Source organism: Camelus ferus, chromosome X (genome assembly GCF_009834535.1).
Source record: "Camelus ferus isolate YT-003-E chromosome X, BCGSAC_Cfer_1.0, whole genome shotgun sequence".
NCBI classification, from domain to species: Eukaryota; Metazoa; Chordata; class Mammalia; order Artiodactyla; family Camelidae; genus Camelus; species Camelus ferus.
Window position 1 is genome coordinate 21,354,916 of NC_045732.1, and position 25,027 is coordinate 21,379,942.

At 46.6% G+C, this 25,027-nt stretch overlaps 1 protein-coding gene across 9 annotated transcripts in view; it reads right to left on the minus strand.

Annotated features, from left to right (window-relative positions):
* The window catches only part of MAP7D2 (MAP7 domain containing 2), a 91,595-nt gene extending 66,568 nt beyond the window's left edge, over window positions 1-25,027 (minus strand). For 5 of the 9 annotated variants that reach the window (XM_032474580.1, XM_032474574.1, XM_032474572.1 and 2 more), the window contains exon 1: window positions 24,816-24,942. In XM_032474580.1, coding sequence (XP_032330471.1) covers window positions 24,816-24,942 — 127 coding nt within the window. Of the gene's footprint in view, window positions 1-12,334; window positions 12,458-24,815 lie in introns of those variants that run through there. The other 4 variants (XM_032474579.1, XM_032474578.1, XM_032474571.1 and 1 more) reach the window with 3 other exon arrangements.

Below are 25,027 nucleotides of genomic sequence, written 5' to 3' on the forward strand. Positions count from 1 at the left end.
TGATTCTGAGAATCTTCAAGGGTTTTTTTTTACAAATATAGATTCCTGTAATCAAGACAGTGTGGTGCTGGAGTAAGGACAGACATATAGATCAACAGGACACAATGGAGAGTCCAGAAATAGACCCACATAGATATGAGCAGTCGAATATCTGACAAAGGGTGTCAAGATAATACAATGGGAAAAGAAGTCTTGTCAACAAATGGTGCTGGAACAAGTGGACATCCATATGCAAAAAAAAAAAAGAACCTTGATCCATATACCTCACATCATATATAAAAATTAGCTCAAGATGGACCTGTAAAACTTCTAGAAGAAAACATAGGAGAAAATATTCATGACCTTGGGGTACACAAGGATTTCTCAGAACACAGAAAGCTCAAACTTTAAAAGAAAAAAATTGATAAATCAAACCTCATCAAAATTTAAACCTTCTGGTCTTCAAAAGACACTGTTAAGAAAATGAAAAGGCAAACCAGACAAAGAGAAAATATTCACAACACAGATGTCTGACAAAGAACTTGTATTCAGACTATAATAAAAAATTATTAAAAAAAACACTTCAGTTTAACATAAAAAGACAACTATTGACCAATCTTACTTGTGAATAGAGTCTGAAATAAAATATAAGCAAATAAAAAATTCTTACAGCTAAATATGTAAACAACTCAATAAAAAAAAGGGCAAAAGATGTATAAACAGACATTTCACATGCCAAGAAACCCATGAAAAGATACTCAGTATCTTCAATCATCAGGAAAATGCAAACCAAAACCACAACTAACAAACCATTATACAACCACTGGAATGGCAAAAAAAAAAAAAAAAAAATTTAAATCCAACAAAAAAATTGACCATACCAAGTGCCGGCATGGATGCAAAGCAACCAGAACTCTCCTACACTGCAGGTGAGAATGTAAACTGGTACAACCACCTAGGAAAAGAGTGCGGTCACTCTTTTCCCAGTTAGAGCATTCATTTATCATATGACCCAGCAATCCCACTCCCAGGGATTTACCCGGGAGAAATGCAAATGTATGCCCACAAAGCCGTGTGCACGTGAATGTTCACAGATCTCTGTCCATAACTGCCAAAAATTGGAAACAAACCAACTGTCCACCAACAAGAGAATGGCTAAAACGGCAAAGCAGCAAAAACACTCGTACATTCTAAGTGAGAGAACTAGTCTTCAGCAATAAAAGGAATGAATTACTTTTACACACACAACACGGATGAATCTCAAAAACATACTGAGTGAAAGAGGCCAAAGAGAAGAGTACACTCTATGTGATTCCACTGATGCGAAATGTTTAGAGTGGGAAAACTAATCTATAGCAACAGAAAGCAGCTCAGTGTCTGCCACGGGCGGAGGGTGGGGCACGTCTGCAAGGGGCTGTGACGGGAATGGTCTGGTCTGTATTCCGATTGTGGTGGTGATTGTGGGAGTGTGTACATTCATCAAGGCACATCTATCAGTACACTTAAGATGGGTGCATTTCTTGTATAGAAATTATACATACAATTTATGCCCAAGTATGTACATAAATTTTACATACACACACACACACACATTCCATAAAATTAATTTAAAGATATACAGATTCCCAAACTGCCTCCTCAGACCTGGTGAACTGATATCTCCCAGGAGGTGGCAGAGAACCTGAATTTATAACAAGCAGCCCAGATGGTTCATTGCTACGACTGGACGGACACATGAGAGAAATACTGTTTTAGTTCACTTCATAGCAGCAGAAAAGGGAGGCCTGGTGAGATAAAGAAGCTTTACGAAGGTCCCAAATAAATAGTCAGCAAGTGCCTCTGCTCACAGGAATGGTATATATCAATATTTACCTAACAATAAATCGCAGAGGGAACAGGGTGGGACAGGGAGGGACATGAAAGCAGTGTTTGTGACATGGCCTGCTTCGTCCAAGCAGTATTTAATGGGCCATAATAAAAAGCAGTAAATAAATCATTTCCATTTAAGACAATGAGAGCACAGTTCACATTAATAAATCATTTAAATATCCTTCTGTCTACATCTCAACCTGTTTCTCAGATGTGTCCCTGGGTCTGAGAGCTCGAACAGGACCGTTTCCCAGGGGACTCTACCCTCCTGCCACACCGAGCTCCTGTCTCCAGCTTCAAGGAGCCAGGGTCTCTCTCACCTCCAGCTCTTTGCACAAGCTCTGCTCCCTGCCCAGAACGCCCTCTCCCCTACCCCAGCACACACACTCTGAGTACTGTCGGCTGAGTAGCCACTTCCTCCAGGAAGCATTCCCTGATTTACCCGAGTACCCTAAGAAGGAGAAGTCTGTGTGCACTCAGCCCCAGCCCCCACCATCCCTGCAGTTGTAACAGTCTAGCCCCACTACTGTTCTCCCAGCTTTCAGCCCAGGGCAGGCTCCCAGGAAGTACATGTCACCTGAACACCTCAGATACCATTCCATTCTCATATCTGTGAGACCTTTAAGTCTGGTGTCTTCTCCAGCACCCCCTTTATTGATTGAAAAAAAGAATTCTTTTACTCAGGGAAAAACAAATACCTCTACCTGTCATGTTCAGTTCTGAGGGCCAAACACTTCCAGGGCTCCTCAGGGAGTGGCAGGGCGTGAGGGCTCGGCTGGGCTCAGACAGGTGCCTGTAGACCCAGACACTGACACCCCAGAACCCAGGCAGGTCTGACTGGTCTCCCCTGGAAAAAGTATCATCCAAACCACTGAGTCAACAGATCTGTGTCACCGCCACTGGCATAACTTGGCTGCCAACAGGCAAAGCCGGTCCTCATTTGGACACAGAGAACTGACTGGTAAATGGCAGCTCTTTCCTTATCGACCTGGGCAGGATCAGTTTTAGGAAGGCTACAATGACTTAAATCAGTGGCTCACAAACTTGAGCTTACGTCAGAATCACCTGGAGGTCTTCTGAAAACAAAAATGCCGACCCTCCCCACCCAAAGACTGATTCAGTTGGGCTGGGTGGGGCCCGTGAGTTTACCTTTCGGACAAGCTCCTGGGTGGTGATGATGTCGCCATCCATACACCACACGCTCTGAGAAGCCCAGGCTTAAACTGCTTTCACCACAAAGCCATTCGTGATCCCGTTTATCAAGAGGTGTTCAGGAAGAGAGTCCTGGGTGGAAGACTCCAGCGGTTGGAAGATAAAGGACCCAAGACCCTTTTGCTTCTCTATTCAGTGTGGCTCCCCTCCTGATTACAAGATGCTGCCATGGCTCCAGCATCAACTTCTTACAAGAGAGCAGACAAAGTGGGATGGAGAGGGGAGGAGCCAAAATAGGGAGGCAGGGGCTCTCTCCTCATGCTCATTTCCCTTTGGTGCCAAAAAGATCCCCAATCGTCTTCCCCAGAAGTCTCCTTGGCTGGTACCGGGTCACATGGCTGCAAGGAAGGCCAGGAGAGTGAACACATGGCAAAGGGGAATGGGGCACCAAGAATGACTTAGGCCTGAAGTGACTCAAAGCCTGGCCCCAGCACTGACCACCCAACAGCCCAGCTCTGTAGGAAGGAAAGAATGGCTGCTGGGGAGGCAGTCAGCAGCCCGCCTCACTGTCCATCCTCCTGTGTGGATGCCCCACTGCTGGCCAGCAAGGGGTTGTCCCAAGCCAAAGCCCATACCAGCATGCTGCTAAAAACGATTCTGGCCCCATGCACTAGCTGCTTAGTAAACTGAAACAGCTCTCCCAGCCTCCGTTTTCCTTGTAAATTGAGTTCTGCCTTTGCCACAGGGTGGAGGGAAGGACTAAATAAAAGAACGGTTTGTCCACTTTTGATCTTTTGCAGACTGAGCTCTGGAAAACTAGGGCTATGTTGTATCTGCCACACATCACCGGTTGGCACATGTCAGGCACTCAATTAATGTTTGCAGAGTGGACCAAGAGCTTCTTTTAAGCACATGTCCTTAGGTTCTGTCAAGGCCATTTGTAGAAATGCCTTCTGGGGATTTTTACACTAAAAGAGATGCCGCTGAAATAGAAGCTAGAAAAAAAACGAGGACTAACACAGGTGACGTGTAGAAAAGACCAGCTGCTGTAAAACAGAGCAAAGACAGTTACAGGACTGTGATTCCGCCAGGCTCATGTTTAGACAGGATGTTCAAAGGCACCGCCATGGAAGAGTCAGGGTGCAGGTCAGCAGCCTCACCCACACAACGTGCTGCAGGGAAGACAACCCGGCTGTGTCACTCCTACTGACCCTGACCGACTGGCAACGTCTGTCCAGAGCGTGGTGTTGGAAGAAAGTCGAGGCAACTTCCAGGTGATGAACTGAGTCTGGCATGGAGCGGATGGGACAGAGGAGCGTCAGCATACGTGTCACACGTGCATTTTTTCCCTCTCCCTGGATGAAATAACTGAGGGATGCTATTTTGACCAAAACAAACTGACTGGCCTGGTCTTTGTGCTCATCTGAAGGTGCCACAAAGCAAACTCGCTGGTCTCCTCCAGGCCTAGAATGGCTACTCATCAGCTCTGACCCACGGAAGGCAGTGTGCTACGTGCCTCAGATGTATTTTTCTAGTCCTTAATACAACCCCAAGAAGTAGGTATCACTCATCCCATTTTACTGATGGGAACATGAAGGCCTGAAAGACTTTCTTCCAAGACAACACAAGGGCCTGAGGCTACATGTGATGATGCCTCTGGGAGGTGCTCCAAGGCCTGGCTCCTGCCACCCGCCTCCTGCCCCCTATCCTCCTGGGGGGCTGAAGGCCGAGCCTGCACAGACTCCAGCTGACCCTCTGACATCTAGAGTCAGCTCAAAAGTGGTCCTCCTAGCCTAAAACTGATACAAAGCTTGTACTATGAGTACGCCCACCATTTTCTAAGAAATAAACAAAACCCCAAACTTCCTCCCCAAATAGGAGCTTATTCTATTTCTCTCAACCAAAGTACACAAGGAAAGGCAGGACAGATCTTGTCCTGAGGGTACACCATGCTTCTCTCTCACGTGCCTGAGAAATTCCACAGAGAGGGCCTGCCGGCACTTGCTGCATCGCAGCAGCGGGAGGTGTGGCTGGACGGGAGACAGACAGCGTGCTGCAAGCCAACACTGCCCCGGCTCAACACCGAAATGAATTAGTACATTCATTAAGTAGGACCCTGACTAGCCTTTTTGTCAAGGTTATTTATTCTGAGGAAGATGGTTTGCCTTGATTAAGCTACCAGTGGCCAACAGTAAATGATAAAATGTTTTAATTTGCCCACAAGAAATTAAAATATCTACAACTTACAGCAAGAACCTAAACTTAGCCAAATCTTTCCTGTGTTGATGTTTATAATGAAACATAGTATGTCCTGAAAATTATTTAATAAATTTATAGTCTAAAGAGATGAGTAAAATGTGAACGCCACCAGCCTCTGCTTCCCCAGTGTTAACTGCCAAGCTGAGGCACGACTGCAACATCAACAGAGCTCGGATTCCATTCACAAGGCTTTGGCTTATCCCTGCAAAACCTAGCCTGGTGCCTTGTATACAGCAGGCACACAATAAAATATGCCCTCTTATACTAGCTAACATTTACATAGCTCTTACTCTCCACCAGGTGCTGTATTAAGTGCTTTGCACACATTCTCTTATTTATTGAAGTCTAGTCAGTTTAAAGCGTTGTGTCAATTTCTGGTGCACAGTATGATGTTTCAGTCATACACATACACACGTATATTCCTTTTCATATTCATTTTCATTATAAGTTACTACAAGATATTGAATATAGTTCCCTGTGCTTCACAGAAGAAACTTGTTTATCATCCTGCTGTGATTCCTTATGTTTCCAGATGAAGATCTTTTTTGCTATGTTCCAGTCTTTTAAAACTGATGGTTGTTTAGCAGCCACTTGTGGTTTTGCTGTGATCATGAGAGGAGGCGAGCTCGTGGTCCTACTACTCCACCGTCTTGACCAGAAATCTCCACATTCTCTTATTTAAATCTCACAACAACCTGTGCAGTTGGATTTATTACTCTCCCCTTCCACAGAGGAGAGGAGGCTTCCAGGAAGGTGAAGTGACTTGCCCAAGATCACCTAGGTAATAAAGGCAGCAGAACCAGGATTCAAAATCAAGGCATCTGGCTACAAACGTAAGCAAAAAGCTATACTGAATGAAAAAACTACTTACATCCAAGTGCAACCTATATATTCTTACTGCAAGTAACAGCAATTAGCACACTACATACTGATACGGTTCACCCTGAACAACACAAGTTAGATCTACGCAAGCCCACTTAGAAGCAGATTTTTTTCGGTAGTAAATAGTACGGTACTACATGATCCCTTGTTAGTTGGATCTGCAGATGTGGAAGCGCGTATACAGAGGAACCACATGCAGGGAAGAACCATGCATACCGAGGGATGACTATAAGCTATATGTGGGTTTTTGACTGTGAGGACTAACCCCTGCCTTGTTCAAGGGTCAACTGTATTTGCAGATTTTGAAACTGCTCTACTATTAGTGACTAACAAATACTGTTTCTGTCAGAGAAGAAACAAGTGACTGAATTTACACATCTAGAAACTGCACTTGATTTCATTTCCAGCAGTTACTCACACAGGATGGTCGGTTAATCCCAGAGCGGCTTCCAGCCCTGCGGCTCTGACTGGCCTAGCACTCAAGGTCCCCATAGCCCAGCCACAGAAAAGAAAGTCCACCTGGAAGGGGAAACGTGAGGAAGGTGGTCAAAAGGTACAAACTTCTAGTTATAAGATAAGTAAGTACTAGGAAGGTAACATACAACACGATGACTGTAACTAATACTGCTGTACGTTACATAGGAAAGTTGTTAAGAGAGTAAATCCTATGAGTTGTCATCACAAGGAGAAAATTTTTCCCCTGTTTTTATTCTATCTATATGAGAAGATGGATGTTAGCTGAACCTACTGTGGTAACCACTTCATTACATATATAAATCAAACCATCACACTGTACACCTTAAACTTAACACATACATACAGTGATGTATGTCAATTACTTCTCAATAAACCTGGGGAAAAAAAAGAAATCCAGCCTCAGAGTAACAGAATGAAGGCAGGTGACTTAGGAGGGCGTTCCAGGGCTCAACAATGGCTACCTGTCCATCTGTTGGATGAATTCCTGCAGCTGTGCCCCATCCACCAACCCATCCACTTTGAGAGGTATTTAAATGGGATTTATAGCTAACCTGCTAATATAAGAAGAGGAAAGGAAAGGAAGGAGGGAAGGAAGGGAGGAAAACGATAAGAATGTAACAGGGAAGGAAAGCAGAGTGGGTGGCTTACACTATAGTTTAGGGGGGGAAATCACTGTTAAACAAGGATCTAAGAAGCTGGCCCCAAATATGTAGACATGGAGTAAATTAGCAGCTAGGTTGCCTAGGGCTGGGGGTTGGGAGAAAATGGGGAGTGACTGCCAATGGGTGTGTGGTTTCTTTTTGGGGGTATAAAAATATTCTGGAATTGATTGTGGTATTGGTTGTACACTGCACAACTCTGTGAATATGCTAAAAATCACTGAACTGTACACTGTGAATGGGCAAATTGTGCGGTATACAAAAAAAGAAGAAAAGCTGGCAGAGTATCAGAAAACCACAATAAAACCATCCCTAAAGCATAAAATATTAAAACCACAAGTACACGGCCAGAACGAGTGAAAACCTGAGCACCCTGGTATGTATGAATGGCACATAGTAACAAAAGTAGATGAGTTTTATTATTTGCTTCAAAGCAGAGCATCTGCAATCTAAAAATCAAATATTAAAGGCATTTATTATAAACAATCCACTTTATGTTTGGAAACACAAGCAGTTGCGGGATTTGAGATCAGAACCAGAGGAGGAATAAAACCAGTTCCAAGCCAGGAAAGGACATCTGACAAAGCAAACAAAGCAAACACAGGAGGTGCAAGGAAACAGAAAGAAGCCATGTAAAAGCCTTCCTGATCCTACAGAACCAGGCTTCCAGAGCATCCTGAGGAGTCTGACCCATTTGTGAGGTTATTCAACACCCTGTTCCATAAAACAAGGCCTCATAAGTAGCTGAAAATATGTCAGGTAGCAGGGGAGCCTTTCTGAATTTCCATCTTAAAGCCTTGCAGTGGGCCAGGTATTCCAGTTAAAGCCTGCATGGCATTTCAAGGATTTGTTACAAATATCCTTCTTTTTAAAACAGTCTCACACAAACCCTGAAAGGTCCCTTCCTTACACTCTAGCCACCTTCAAGATTCTCTCTCCCTCTGGTTCCTAAGGGGCTATAAAAATCAGTGACTAGTGCGGATGACTGTACAACCTTGTGAACATACTAAAAACCACTGAACTGTACACTTTATAAGGTTGAAATTTGTTATATGCATCATATACCTCAAAAATAATTTTCCCACTGTTTCAAGAAGCAGAATTAACATATGACCCAGCAATACCACTTCTGGGTATATGCCCCAAAGAACTGAAAGCAGGGACTCAAACAGATCTCTGTACACTTATGTTCACAGCAGCATAATTCACAACAGTCAAAAGGTGGGAGTAACCCAAGTGCCCATCAACAGATGAAGAGATTAACAAAATGTAGTCTATACATACAGTGGAACATTATTCAGCCCTAAAAAAGGAATGAAATTCAGATCCATGCTTCAACATGGATGAACCCTGAGGATATTATACTAAGTGAAATAACCCAATCAAAAAAGGATAAATATTGTATGATTCCACTTACAATGAGGATGTATCTACAATAGGAAAAGGTAAAATAGAGACAGAGAATATCGGTTACCAGGGACCAGGGGGAGGGAAAAATGGGGAGTTGTTATTTAATGGTTACAGAGTTTCTGTCTGAGATGATGAAAAAGTTCTAGAAATTGATAATGATGACAGTTATACAATATTGTGAATGCACTTAATGTCACTGAACTGTACACTTAAAAATGGTTAAAACATCACAGTTTACGTTATGTATGTTTCACCACAATAAAAAACAATTCAAAAAAAGTCAGAGCCCTCTTATCTAAGAACCTATACTTGATATCTGCATCAAAGTAATAAGGGAGTACAAAAAAGTCTTCAGAAAGTGAACATCCTTTTTACATTACAAATTTGAGGTGAAAACATTTTAATTACATTAGTCAGGTTTCAACTGACTAGGCAGCTAGATTTAACGCTTATACATCCAACTTGGTCATTTGGAAGAAGTTATCAAAACCATCGCAGCGAGGATGAACACCTATGCTTGCCTCTCTATTAAACAGCCTGCGACTGTAAGACAATCTCGAGACCAACACTGCCCCACGGAATTTTCTGCAATGACGGGAATGTTCTGTGTCTGTGCTGTGCAACACTGCAGCCACTAGCCACATGGAGCCAGTGAGCACTTAAAATGTGGCTAGTGCAACTTAAAATGTGGCTAGGAGCTAAATTTTGAATTTTATTTCATTTAGCAGTGAGTGCCAAAGAGGGGTAGAGGGCAAAAAATAAGAGTGTCCCTCTATTCTCTGGTGTCTTCTGTGGAAAAATGCTAACTGCCCAAAGTGGGAAGAAAAAGCTCAGCTAGAACAATGAGAACCAGGACCTAGGAGGAGAGTCTGACACACCTCACAGGAAGAGGGAAAGGAAGGCCACCAGCTGCAGGCCGCTGAGTAGGGCACAACTGTATACTTGAAGAATTTCAGTATATAAATTAAGCCCTAAGTGGGAGAAAAGGCAGCGCCATTCCTGTGCAGAAGCTGGAAAGCGTGGCGAAGATGGGCCTGCGGTAACTACTTGCTGAGAACCTGGCAGTGCTGTCCTGCTGAGCACAGGGCACCCAAGTGCCAGTGACTGTGGCGGCTCACACAAGCACAGACTGTCTCCAGTCCTCCAGCCAGAAGTCACTGTTTGCTTACCTCTGGCCTCATGGTCCAGTCTTACACTTCCATTTACGGTACTTTTCGATGTTAGACTTGGATTATACGTTAGAGAAAGCATATCTCAATAGGTCACTATGTCCTTGAAAGCACCCAGTGTACAACAATATTAGTATACTGATACAAATGCATATTACGTAGAAAAAAAGTTTTTCCGCCCAGACATCTGGTCTCGGCCTTGTACTCAGTGCACAGATGACGACGACGACACCCCGATCTCATGGAGCACAGTTACGTGCGAGACGCCGTGCTAAGCGCTTCCCATGCCTACCTCATATAATCCTCCTGTCAACCTTGTGAGGAGTCTCTGTTATTAGCCCCATTTCATCGTAAGTCAAGAACCTGAGGCTAGAAGAGACCAATAAACTAACCCATGGCCCCACAGCTAGTTAGTGGACATGCCAGTATCTCATTAGATTAAGGTCTTAAGCAGTAAATTCTTTAAAATTTTTTTTATTTTTAAAATTTTATTCTATTGTGGTAAGAACAAGTAACATGATATTTACACTCTTAATAAACTTTTCCGTGTACAATACAGTACTGTCAACTGTCAGCACAATGTGGTACAGCAGAATTCTAGAACGTATTCATCCTGTTTAACTGAAACTTTATGTCCATTGACTAGTAACTCCCCATTTCCCCTCAGCCCTGGCAACCACCATTCTACCCTCTGATGTTACGAATTTGACTATTGGGATACCCTCATGTCAGTGGAATCACGCAGTATTTGGCTTATTTCGCTCAGCATGATACCCTCAGGGGTCATCCATGTTGTCGCATATTGCACAATGTCCTTCTTTAAGGCTGGATACTATTCCGTTGTATGTATATACTGCATTTTCTTTAGCCAATCATTTGTCCACGGACATTTAGGTTCTTTCCACATTTTAGCGATTGTGAATAGCATTAATAGCTCTTTGAGATTTTTTATTTCAATTCTCTTGGATAGATACCCAGAAGTAGAATTGCTGGATCATAAGGTAGCTCTATTTTAATGTTTTGAGGAACCTCCATACCGTTTTCCATAGTGGCTGCGCCATTATGCATTCCCGCCAAGAGTGCACAACCATTCCAACTTCTCCATGTCCTCACCAGCATTTGTTTTCTGTTTTTTGGATGAAAGCCATCCTGACAGGTGTGAGGTGATATCTCATCAGTAAATTCTCAACTGAAGAAAGAGGTGAAGAGGCTATACTACGGACAATTTGTGCAAAAGGTTAGAGAAGGGAAACCCTAATGTCCCGGAGTAAAAGCCAGATGCCAAGTCCTGTTAGGCGGGCTTAAGGAAGTGGGTCCCACAGAAGACCCTGTGTCTCCTTACGGAAACTGGGATGCTTTGTGGAAAGGGTGCTGAGCAGGTGTGTGGCCTGTCCTCGGAGGCGCAGCAGGAGGAGAGGCATTTCGAGGCGAGAGGTCTGTATGAACAGAGACCAAGAGAAGGCCCTGGGAAGAGTTACCGCATACCTGACTGAGCGGCAGCTCGCCCCAGTCTCGGGGCCCCCAAGCCTGGGGTCTGCAGAGGAGGATTCCCAAGGGCCAAGCTCTCAGCCTCCTGGGTCCAAGGTAACGAGGAGCAGAGAAGGAGCAGGGTCCGAGTCTCAGAGGGACGGTTCTCGGCAGGCATGCAGCCACCTGACTTTCTCCACAACTGGAACGCAGCAGGCAGAGAGATGAGGACATCCAGGAAGTCACTGGGACTCCATAAACACAGGGCCACGGCCTGATTCAGCCGTCCCAAGCCTCCTGGCATGGGGAGCAGTCACCCCACTCAGGGTCCAGGCGTGCCCCCCACTGGCATGGCTGCCCTGTTTCCAGATCAGTCACACCAAAGCTGTGACTGTGTCAGCATGTCTTTAACAAGGCCCAATCACCCTGGCAGAGGCCTGTCATGGTAACTCCTACCCTGAGATAGTATTTTTCTCAAAAGACCGACTCCTTTATAATCCAAGTGCTGACCAGTCAGGTCTTACTCAATGACAGAGAGGTTTCCCCATAAGGGCCAAAAAAATCCTCTGCCACATCAAGGGCAAAGTTCCTCATGCACACGCCACACCCCAGAGGGTCAAAGTAACGCCAAGCCATGGGAACGCTGCCAACACCTCCGCGGCCTGGAAAGATAAGACTGAGGGCTCGAAACCCGATAGCCCTTCTGAAACCAGGTGTGCACCCAGCCAAGCAGAGTGGGGAACAAGCTACAGCTCAGAAAGTGGTCACTCACATCAGGATGTTTCCAAAGGAAGCCACAGTCCTGCCTGCCTTTTGTCTAACACTAACCCTACCTTCCAGATCTGTCTCCCTGGTGCCAAGCCATGTGCGCCCACCCCGCTGCGTCCAGGGACATGGCTAATTCATTTCTACTCTGCCTTCACCTTCCTCAGAAATCCCGGCCTCAAGTTTCCAAGGCGGCTCTCAGTGCACACACACGACATTCCCTGAGAACAAGAAAGCTCTACTTACCTTGGAAGGTCCTTCCTTCCACGAGCGAGAAGTTGCAGTGTGCTGCTACATGAGCAGAGTCCAGGGAAAAGGAAAACCTGAGTCTCCGCAAAAGGTCCAAGATCAGACGCCCCAGAAGCCTGCCTTCCGGAACTGCATCTCCCTCTCTCATTTACATACACAGTGAAGTCATTTCCAACCAACGCCCTCAGGAGTCGAGGCCCAAATCTCCTTCTAGGGCATTACTCACTTATAGATTAACTACCTTGGGAAAGAACAGTGTGCAGAAGCTATAAAACCAGAAACCAGGTTCTTTGCTCTGGTCCTATTTTTATTTGGGAGAAAAACCTACCTTGAGCCAGAGATGGGACTGTAAGCACAGGCTTTCATTTAAACCTTGAGTTCTGCTTGCTTCTCTGCTGAAAACTGCCCTCAGTTATTACTTACCATTCAGTGAGCATTTATCGAACCAGCTACTATATGACTTGTCTCATGAAGAAGTGTATGGTTTGGCGAGGACAGAGGCATATAAACAAATATTTATAATATAATACTGGTAAGTTACAATACATCTATATCAGAGCAGAGGAGGACACACTGCCTGGGGGAGGCAGCCATGGATGTGTCCCTCATCCCCCTCCAGAGTGGCTACAATTAAAAAGACCGAGGACTGACAAAGACTAAGACTAAGGAAGAACTGGAACTCTCAGCACAGAAAATGGTGGGCAGAACAACGGACCTCCAGTGATGTCCATGTTCTAATCCCTGGAACCTGTGAAAACCTTTTACGACAAAAAGGTCTTTGCAGCTGTAATTCAGTTAAGACTCTTGAGATGGAGAGATTAGCCAGGACTTTCCAGGTGGGCTGCATGTAATCACAAGGAAGATAGGAAAGTTAGAGTAAGCGGGAAGAGATGTGACAATGGAAGCAGAAGTTGGAGAGAAAAACTACGATGCTATGCTGCTGGCCCTGCCGATGGAGGAAGGGGTCACGAGCCAAGGGATGCAGGCAGCCTCTAGCAGCTGGAGGGGGCAAGGAAATGGATTCTCCCCTAGAGCCTCCAGTAGGGCGTTGCCAACACCTTGATTTTAGCACTCCTGGCTTTCGAAATTTTAAGATAATAAATTCATGTTGCTATAAGCCATTAAATTTGTGGTAATTTGTTATAACGGCAATAGGGAACTACTTCCAATTTGGCTCTATCTGCTAAAGCTGAACATATGCCTACCTTCTGACCCAGTCATTCAACTCCTAGGTATGTATGCAACAAAAATGCCTGTGTATGGGCACCAAGAGATGTGTACAAGTACGTTCATAGCAGTTTTAGTTAAAAGAATACAAAACTGGAAATAACCCAATTGTCCATCAGCAAGGGAATGGATAAAACAAATTGTAGTATGTATAGTCACAATGCAGGATTACTCAGAAATAAAAAGAAATGACCCACTGATAACTGAAACATGGGTGAATCTTAAAGACATAAGTTTGAGGAAAAAAAAAACAGACACACAAAAAGCATATACTTGATGAGTTCTGGAGATGGATGGTGGTGATGGTTGTACAACATGAATGTACTTAATGCCACTGAACTGTACATTAAAAATGGCTAAAATGGTAAAGTTTATGTCATGTGTATTTTGCTGCAGTAAAAATGTGCATACTATAAAACTATTTTAGTGAAGCTCAAAACAAGCAAAACTAATCTATAGTGAAAAAAGGTGAGAACAATGGTCACCTTTGGGGGGTGCTGTCTAGGAGGAGGCACAAGGGAGCCTTCTGGGTGCTGGAAATGTTTAGTTTCTTGATCTGGGTGTTGGTTACATGGGTATATATGTAAACATTCATCAGACTGTATGCTTAAGATCTGTGCACTTCAGTTTCCAAACGCCAACCCCAAGTTTATTTGCACATGACTTGATCTACCTGAATTAGTGTTATCAACACCGTGATGGAAATGGAAGAGAAACAAAAGCCCACCGAAAGTGTGTGTGGTCGGGAAAGGCTTCAGGGAAGAGGTGAGGTGTGAGCCGAGTACTGAAGGGTGAACGTGGCAGACTCCGCGAGGAAGGGAGTTCTGGACACAGGGAAGAACACGCACATGGGCAGCGAGGCGCTAGCGGATGTAGAATTCGATCGACACTCCCGGCTGGGGGCAATCAGTGGCCAGAGAGAGGGGGCTGGAGGGGCAAGCGGGAGCCCCATCCCAACACATCCAACCTGGGAAACCCCAGCAGCAGTTTAGACTGTGCTTGTGCGAGGCAGACATCAGAGGAGGTTAAGCAAGAGAGTGACATGATAGATCCAGACAGGGCGGGAGACCTGGACAGAGATCCCTAAGGCTCTCATGATAATGGTCAGGCCTGAGATGAGAGTCTGACCCAGGCACTGGCAATGTGGATGGGGTCATGAGAGACGGAGGCAGAAGCCTCCCTGTCTTGGTTGAAATGGTGGAGGGGGAGGGGAGTGGAAGGCTGGTAAGTCTGTTAGTTAAGCGGACTACCCTTCCCTCTGCCTCCTGGGTCGGCACTGGAGGATCACAGTATCTCAGAGCTGGAAAGCACTGATCAGATTACCTAGTGTACTATCTCACTCACAAGCAGCTGAGTTCCTCCACGGGCCACATGTGAGGCCAGAGTTGTGAGGAGCAGGGTGGACAACAGAGCAGAGGCTCATGTACTTTCGTGAGCACGTCCTAGCAAAGAGGGAACGTGATTCATTCAGCGGTGATGCTCAACGCCCTCCCACCGCGGGGTTCCCCGGCCTCGGCCTGCACTCTCAATCCCTGCCAACCTCTTGGTGAAGAAGTTCTCCACATGGCGCACCCAAATCCTGCACAGCTCATGGTTTCATCTAATGATCTGGTAATGCCTTCTAAGTCAACCTGGTTTCTCCTCCAACCAAGTTATGTGACCAAACCTGAGGCAGAGACAGAGAGGGTACCCCAGGGCCACCAGGAGCCAGAAGTCAGTCTTGGCTAGTAGGTTCTACCATGGCCCTAGAGGCCTGATATGAACCACAGGAGCCAAGGGCCGGTTCTGTTCCTGGTGGCCTGCGCACACCTGAGAGGGGGTGAATGAGAAGTACCAAATACCAGAGCTTATAGGGGAGAAACCAAGAACAGATAGGTTTGAAGCAACTGGTATGAGACCCAAAATGCACTCTTCATTTCTGATCCCATCTGGCAAGGTCAGTTAACATCTAGTTAACTGCACAGCCCAATTCAGGAACCACTACCATGTGGCTATTTAAATTTAAATCATTTAAAATCAGATACAATGAAAACTCTAGCACTCAGTAGCCACACACGGCAGGTGGCTACCATTTGGAAGAGAAGTAGAACAGAACAGTTTTCTATTGGACGGCTCTGTGTATCGTACCTCCCGCTTGAACTGGCCTGATCATAAAAGGCACTCACTCTGAAATCATCTTTACACACCTTTACACATCATCTTTACACATCTTTACAAAAGTGGCAAGAATCCTTTTAATTTTTAACTAACAAAGATAAAATTATGCACCACAAAGGACATTCCACACTCCTTAGTAGAAAGGCACTGGGTCCTTGTGGGTCTCTCAGTCAAAACGGAAAGAAAGTAAAAGACAAGTTAGAGAAATGAAAGCTGAACAGAGTAGAGTGAGACAGTCCACTCTGCTCTCCTGACTGTTCTGCTATAAAAAGAGTTAATCTCGGTCCAGAAGATTAGGGATATGTAGAAATTAATGGACCATTAATAAGAAGCAATTATTCTTTAGAAATAATTCGTGACTGAAGAAAAAATCCAGTGAAGTGGAAATTTAGGTGAGTGAGGAGCGGGAAAAAGGAAAGCAGGAGCACGTTTTGCAGGAAGAAAACTGCAATTAGAATCAGTAATTTTTTTAAATATGAAACTAAATCTGCTTAAATAATATTGGTTACCTAGCTAATGAAAATGATCCCTGTTAAATTTTGTTCACAACACATAACTACACTGGGGGAAAAACTACCCAAGTGCAAGGAAAGCTTCCACTGAAGGCTGTCATAATATTTCACCACCAACTGTCACCCCTGACTGGTGCTCAAGAAAACTGAACACACACAGTTAATAGAACAGAGAAGAGTAAAATCTGCTAAGAGGGGACACTAGCTCCATGCACAAGGACGGCTGCCTCTCTAGTAAGTGGAAAGCCGAAAATGCAACCTATGTGCAACAGGAAGAGAACAGACAGGAATCCTGTGTGTGCATGTGTGTGTGTTTGGGGGGGGGTGTTTTTAAAAATGAGAACAGCAGAAGAATCCTGTTTTGCCCAGTTTACAATTCAGATGGTTATTTGAAGTTAAGGGCACATATTAGGGTGTTGTTTTGAAACAAAGACACAGAGCACTGCTTAAAAAGGCCTTTCAGTGCCTGATGAAAAACTCAAGCTTCAAGGAAAAACTCTCCTGCTCTGTATTTATTTATTTCAGGTATTCATCTTATGCCCTCCTCTCTCCCTCCTTCTGCTTATATAAAATACAGCAGAAATAAATACAAAAAATGGGCGAAAAAGAGAAAACCAAGAGTAGGGATAGAAAAATGGAGCTAAAAAGGAAGTTAATCCAATAAGTCTACCACAGCAACTGGGGTTGCACACTGGTTGACTTGCTAAACCAACAGTCAACTCTTAAAGACTCGGTGTCAAAGGTGAAAACAGACTAACTGCTCAGGAGGGGGAGGACAGCTCGGTCTGGGCAGGGACCCGTCCTGCTGGTTAACTGGCCCTGCCCAGCAAGTTCCCCTAAAGCCAGTGCCAGCTCTCTCCCAGAACTGAACCTAAGACAGGGAGGTAGGACCAGCCGGTGAATTTACTGGAACTATCCAATAACGTGGTCCCCAGAGTTAGGGGGTCTGTCTTGTCAGCCAACTGGAACCTGTTGAGCACAACCAGAGAAGGGCGCTAGGAAGGCACGACACTAGCCTTGAGGGGAAATGACCAGACGTGCCCCCACAAAGCCATCCTAACCCAGCCTGGCAGAACCCACACCGCAGAGGGGCTTCCCCACTGCACCTGACACGGAACCTGAGGGAGCCTGAGCTGGCGAACACTGCTCTCTCCCCCACTCACTGTTCCATCAGCATTATACCCCACTTTCCCTCAATAACAGCCCAACATTTACCGCCGAGTCAAGCCCACCCCCTTTCCACAGCCTGTCAGGTCTCCGAGAAAACCACGTGCGCGAGGGCCTCAGCACTTGCCCACGCCGGGGAGAGCACAAGTGGCTTGTCCCCCCGGGCCTGAAGGTCCAGCCTGGCTGCTGTATTGCAGGGGAGACCTTTTGATCAAAGAATCTTTCCACTTCCACCAAGCACACCCACACAAGAGCTCAAGGATGGACTGAACACCACAGCGTAAACTCTTGTTCTTCATACCACACTCGGCAGCACGGTGACTGCACTCAGTATCACGGTGCCCTATGTGACCACACGGCTCATTCTAGACCAACAGAACTTTCTGCCATTATGGAAATGCTTGAGATGATCGATGTCCAATATGCTAGCCATGAGCCACAGCTGGCTGCTGAGTACTTGAAATGTGACTAGTCCAAATAAGAGATGTGCTGGAAATGCTAACGCCACACTCGTTTTGGAAGACTTGGTGCAAAGAATAGAGAGAGATCTCTATTAACATTCTTCATATTAATTACATGTTGAAATGACAGTATTTTAGATATACTGGGTTAAAATTTGTATTATTATATTAATTCATATATTCCTTTTTACTTTTTTAGTGCAGCTATTAGAAAACTTAGGATTATATAGGCAGCTAGCATTGTGTTTGTATTAGCCAGCACCAATCTACACTATTATTTAGTAGTTTTCTTTAAATTGAGTTTTTTTCATTTTTTATTTATTCTAAAAATATTCATGAAATTAGCTTGATGTACTAGTTGTATTTTTACAATACAATGAAAGAATCCACAGGATTATTAATCCAAAATTGAAAAGATGTTTGCCCATGTGTAACCTAAAACCCTCTTGTGTACCACACCCTTTGGGAGATGCTGGCCCTGGGCAGACCTGTTCAGGGTGTGGCCTGTGGACAGGTGCCACTCTCCTTATTGTTCGTTATCATCCACAGTAAGGACATAAATTGACAGCACGGACTTAGAAACACAGCAATTTGACACTAATCTGACATCCATTCATCACTTGGAATCTAATATCTAATCTAATATTTAAAAATTGGGACCTGTATTTTCCATGTCTTGTATATTTTATTTTCCCAGTAAGTCTTTTAAACAATATTGTAACAAGATATTGGTCAACATTGGAAATTAAAGGAAAAAACTCAAACTGGTCCTTCACCAGAGTTTCACCAAAGACACACTGGTCTAGAGTTAAAGAGCATCTCCCACGGGCCTTCCAGAGTGATGATCCAAGAGCTGCAATCCTCAGTCACAGCCAACGCAGTGCCCTAGTAGAGGACAGCTTACTGAGATCTTCCAGAACCCAACATAAAAGCTAGCAAAGAGAGGACGGGGGGTTAACCAGCAATTCTGTTAAATGGAGCCTCTCTTCCTCTAAGCATTTCTGTTGATAAAATTGTTGCTGTACTTCGAAGAAATGAGGGACCTTGTTACCTTTGGGGAGAAAAATAACTGTGTACTAAGGAAAAGGCACACAAAACCCTTATAAAATGTGGATCAACAGTAGTGACACAGATCTTGAAAGGAGTACAGAAAACATGGGAGGCACGACCCATGTGCAAAAGGAGTTTGTTGTAATCTAGCTGGGAAGGCACAGAAGTTAAAAATACTTAATCTGGGGGTCAGACACACTTAGGTGTGAGTCCTGGCTTGCCACTTACTGTGTGAACTTGAGCAATTTACTTAACCTCTCTTAATTTCAATGTCCTTACTTGTTATAGTAGAGAATCTCCAAAAAGGGAGACTCCTCCCCTCCCAGCAGGCGCTTACCACGCCTCACCTCAAGAAGTGCAATCTACCTTCCCTCTCCTTGAATCTGGGCTGGCTTTGTGACTTGCTGTGACCACCAAATGCAGCAGAAGGGACATTCCAGGACTTCTAAGCCCAGGCCTCCAGGGAAGCGGCAGCTTCCGCTTCCTGGCTCCTGAAGCACAGCCGCCACACTGTGAGGCGGTGCGGGACACGCTCCCTGCGGAGACGCCCAGACCGGAGAGGCCCAGCTGGGCTCCCAGCTGACAGCACACTGAGCGCAAGAACCACTCAACTGAGCCCAACCAACCCCCTGGACGGTGAGAAACAGCTAAGTTCGCGGTGTTGTGACACACAGGACTAGATAATGGCAGCATCGCTAAAATGAGAATAAAAACAGTACAGAGGGTGGTTGTGAGCAATCAAGCAAATAACGCACGACAAGGGCTCCCAATGGTGCTTGGCACAGAAAGCTCAACCAGGAGGAGCTGAAAGGAAGGCGTGTGCTGGATGTAGCTACAGACTGCCTGGAAGGTTCCAGGCAGGTTCTGAGGGCCCTGCGGGCCACGAGCTGCGGATGCTGAGGAGGCGAAGAGACGAGGCTGTGCAGCGAGAGCGAGCACTGGACCCGAAGGCCGGAGGGTGCAGAGTGACGGCTTCTAAACCCATGCTACTGGAGGCCCACCTGCGGACTTGCGGGCAACCACACCATACGTGCGCACCAAGTCCGCCACGGCAGAAGCCTAGAGGTTTCCAGAGACAGCGGAGAGGGGTGGCTGCCTGGGCCCGGGGAGCGGGCGGCGAGGGGGGATGGGGAACGCCGGCTGCTGGGCGGGGGCCTTCTCTGCAGGGTGATGAAAATGGCCTAAGATTGACCGTGGTGATGACTGTACAACTGTGTAAACATACTGACAACCGCTGAATTGTGCATTTTAAATGGGTGAAATGTCTGCTATGTGAATGCTGTCTCAATAAAGCTATCATTATACAAACAGGCAAGGGGAGGGTAAACTTAAGAGGCTGAGATGACAAAGGAGCAAGAAGCATTCCACAGGGTTGTCTTGGGGCTACAAGATGCCAGGCATGGAGTGGAAAAGCGGTTCTCTTCAGGTAGTGAATGAACCCAGCGCCAGCCAAGGGCTATGTACCCAGGGGACAGTCCTGCCATCCGAGGGATCACAGGCACGTGGTGTGACTGCCGTTCCCACAAACCCTCTGTACGTGTGTGGCCCACTCATACCTGTTTTCCTTTCACTTAAATCACAATCTGAACTCCGCTAATCACAAGGTTCTTTAAAAGAGGAAAACTTTCTAGGCAAGAGGAAAGCAAATGCTTCCTAGGAGCAGAGCAGATCAAGGCCGACATGCAGACAGATGTCAGAGGTAGGTGAGGGCATCCTGAAGCCCGGCCGGCCCCAGACCCTCAGGTACTGAGCCAGCGGACTCCACATTCCAAGGTGGACCTTAGATGTGAAGTGGGTGGTAAGCAATTCTGAATCACAGCACCCCAAGGCCAGCCACCCTCAGCCATCGCCTTTTCCTTCTTCTGGTTTAATTAATTCAAAATAGGCTGGTGGGAAGGGCCATGGAAAGTTTTCAAGCCCTCCAATTGCTCCCAGAGTCAACTCAGCACATGGACGGCACCCCGAAACCAGGCAATATCATCATAAGCATCATCATACCAGCTGCCCTGTGAGCCCTCACTGTGCTGAGCCCATTACGAGTTATATTTTGTTGAATCCTCCCAACAAAGCCCACTAGGCTATTTACCAGCATCCACCAGAAATCCCCCTCTTGCCTGCCCAAATCAACCCTTCACACCCTGTTTTATAAATCAATCAGTATAATTACTACACAAGGCAAGATGTTCTTTTAAAAAACGAACCACTGCAGAAGATGGGATATCTGGATGAGAAGAAAACATCCTTTAATTGTGGAGAAGGGTTAGAAATAGAATTGATAGACTTTGACCAGTTGTGTCACCAGGGTCAGGACATCAGAAAAGAAACAGCTGATGGTCACACCGACTTTCAGGAGTTTGCCCCGAAGGTCCTGCCAAGTTCAAGTCCTACAGTGCCAGAACTCAACAAAGACAGAAGACCCAGACCAAATACAACTTTGTGTCTTTCTTTCCTGACCTGGAGGTCCCTTCCACTGTCAGAGGGACTCAGGATGTTAGGACACACGCACAAACTCAACTTGGATCTTTTTAGGTCCAAGCAGTTTTAGGACTAAAGTGTTCAAGAATGGTTTTAAATGCAACTTTGAGAAAGGATGAAGAACTTGATTTCTTGGGGACCTACTCTCAGTCTTTCCTACTCAGCCCCATCCTACTTTGGCTCCTGGGGGAGGCTTTCCTGAACTGCTAGTGTGTACCCCTACATTCTCCTGATCTAGCGTAGGGGATGGAAGACAGGCAGGTCGAAGGACAGCAGGGAACCTCATCTCACCTCAAAGCAATTCCCTCCTTACTAGGGAATGATGGGCAAATGAATTCAACTCAGTGAACAATATTTAAGGGCAGAATGCACTGGAAAGCTCAACAACAGGCCTCAGGAAACATACTTTGTAGTTCCACTATCTCAAACTCCTCCACCGACATACTTCTTTAATCCAACTCACGAGTATTTAGTGACCTCTCACTCCAGTGTAGCTGCTCCCAGCATGATGCAATTGTCAAACATCAGCTACAGACCTACTGTGTGCAAAAACTCTGAGGAGGAGTAGGATGACCATCCAGCCACCCTCTCCACCAGGCGGCACTGTGGGAGGCGTGTGTGACCTGGACACAGGCCTTGCCCTCAAGCCAACGATCTAATAGAAGGGATGATGCTAACCAGCTTGAGCACTTCCTGTGTGTCAGGCACTGCTTTACAGATAGTAATTCCTTCATCCTCAAAGCAGTGCTTCTATCCCCCCATGTTGTCCTCAAGCCCATTTTAAAGGTGAGAAAACTGAAGCTAAGAGACGTCAAATAGTTTCCGAGGTGAGACAGCAGGAAGAGGAGAGGTGGCACTCACACTCAGGCAGTCTGGACCTCAATCTACTGAGCTCAAGCGACAGCAGTAGCTACCAGCACAGGGTCCTGCTCACAGTGGGCACCCGATGAACGTCTGCAAGAGCGACTGGAAGATTAATGTAACACAGGGAGAAAAAGAAGAGTGCTTCCCTGCAGGTGCCGCAGGCACAGGTCAGAGGAAGCTCCTTAATTCAGGCGGAGAGGAACCTAGAGGAAGCGAATGCCCAAAGGGAAAAGGGGAGAAGGGGGCATTTCAGGCTGCCGGGATGACAGGACCCGTGTGACACCGAGGCAGTCTGACAGGTGAGATTGGGTGATTCCACCTGCCATCTAAAGGTAGCTCAGCAAATCCAAGCAACAGGCGCTTGCTCCTCATTCCTTATACTGTGGCATGTTAATACAAGCACTAAAAATGACAGTACATTTGGTAATTTCCATTCCAGGAGTAATTAAAGGAAAGAAAGAAAACAACACTGGTGGGTAACGGGAAAAAATGCACAGGATTTCAGTATCAGAAGAACCTGTTGCTAGAGAAAACCAGAGGCGCTCCCCTGCAACCTTCTACAACAGCTCCCAGGAAAGCCATCTGCCACCTCACATCTCCACCTGTGTCACCATGAAATTGTTGGCGACCCTACACATCTCAGGCCTCTCCGTCTTTTCTGGCCTTCACAGCACTCAGCACAAGCTCAGGAACAATGGTTGACCCCCAAGAAATGCATGCTGACTCTCATTAGGAATGGGTCCCCAATGATAAAGCCTTGCGAGACCAAGAATAATCAATATCAGGGTGGATTATAATAAAATCTCAATAATCAAGACTTTTCTGAATATTACATTATTTTTCTAAGTACCTGGCCTCACAAAACCCACAAAAGAACAAACCATGGTACTACCTGGCACCTAAATTGAATGTTCCAATTTTTCCTCACCAACCCTAATGCACGTAGAACTTTATTAAATGTTTTAAATCTTCACACAACATGCTTTTCTGTATTTCTAATTTCAAATGAAAGAAAATAACTTTAAGCTATTTATCTACAATAAAGTTTCCAACTAGAATTTAATAAGAATGCAGAGTTATTAAGTTCCTTCAAATATATTGAAATACCACAGCTAAATCACAGGCTCAACCAGATAGCGCCTCCCTGCCTCTAAAACATCTAAATAACTTACTAAACTCCTGACCAAATAAAAATGTTAACTTCAACAACCTCCCATATCCAATGTTTTATTCTACCTGGTCCCCCTCCCCCAATGCTGGTTCTGATGGACAGGTTTTGGATTCTTCCCTAGCAAGCGCAGTCGAGTTTCTCAAGCAAAAAGGATGAAAGCAGAAGAGCATATTTATAGTATTTATATCACGATCCTGTGATATGTTAAATTCTGCTTTTAAAAACAATGCATGACGTAAAACGCGAACTGGGAAGGACTGAAGTCACCTCCTCCTCCTTTGAATGATGCGAACGAAGGCCCAATAGACAATACCACCCCCTGCTCTTAAAAAGCATGTTTTAAGTGAATAAAGAACATTTCCCTTGATTTCCTTCCCTTCCTTGGTGCACCTTATATAAAACACGCAGATCCTCACTATGTGCTAATTCTTCAAATCGTATACTTAAGATCTGTGCGCTTTTGTGATATGCGTGTTATACTGCAGTAAAAAAAAAACGTTTTAAAAATAGCTCACATGAACTTAAAAAAAAAAAATTGCCAGGAAAACATGAAATCGGTTTCCACGTTGCTTACACCCCCGCACTACCTGCAACCACTTTACAGAGCGTTGGAAGATGCGAGACCAGCTTATCTAAGATTCTGCCAAACGTCCTCAAAATCTCCCCCTGCTTCGCTCGTTTCTGGGCAGCCAGTTCGGGGACCGTCCCCCCTTAGGTCCCGGCAGCTGCAGCCTCGAGGGCTGGGGGGCTCATCCATCGCGCTACCACGCGAGGGGCCGCGGCCCGGCCGGACCCCTGGGCAGCGCAGCCGCGGCCTCCGGGAGCGCAAGCGTGCGGCAGGGGAACCCGGGCGCCCCCGCCAGTGGGGGACGCGCCGGTTCTGCCCCCCGGGGACGCTGCGAAGCACCAAGCTGGGCCACCCTCGCGGTGAGGTGCAGCTGCCGCTCGCGCGTGGTGCCCAAGCCGCAGAGTGGGCGGGCGCGCAGGCCCCGGCGACCCCCAGCGTCCGCTTGGTTCGACCCCGTGCCCCCTAAGCCGGATGCTCCCGGAGGAGAGGCCGGGCCCCCGGGCCCCTGGGGCATCCAGCGTGGCCCCGGCCCCCCACGCCAAACACGCTGGCCACCCACCTTAAGCCACCCCCAAGCGCACCCACTCACTCAGGCCACCTGAGAGGAGACCGTGCCTCCGGCCCCGCGAGGGGCGCGGCCTTGAGACCCCGCGCCCAGCAGACCCCCGGGCGGAGGAAAAGACGTTAGCCCAGCTCGGCGTCGCGCCCCGCCCCACCCCCACGCTCGCGCGCTCCAGAAGCGTGGCCTCGCGGGGCCCACCCCGCCCCCCCGGGGGGCCTGAGGCCACCCCCGCCCCCCGCGCCCGCCGCAGCCCGGGAGCCCTACCTGAAGGCCGGTGGTTGGGCGGCGAAGTCCGCACCGCGCCCGGTTCGGCCATCTTCCCGGGGAGCGGGAGGGCCCGCGTAGTCCCCTCCGTCCCGGCTGCCGCCCCGCAGCCGCCACCACGCTCCATCGGATCAGGATGCGCCGGCCGCACAGGCGCACTGCCCGGGTCGCCGCGCCGCGCCGCACCGGACCCGCACGCGCCCGCACGCGTC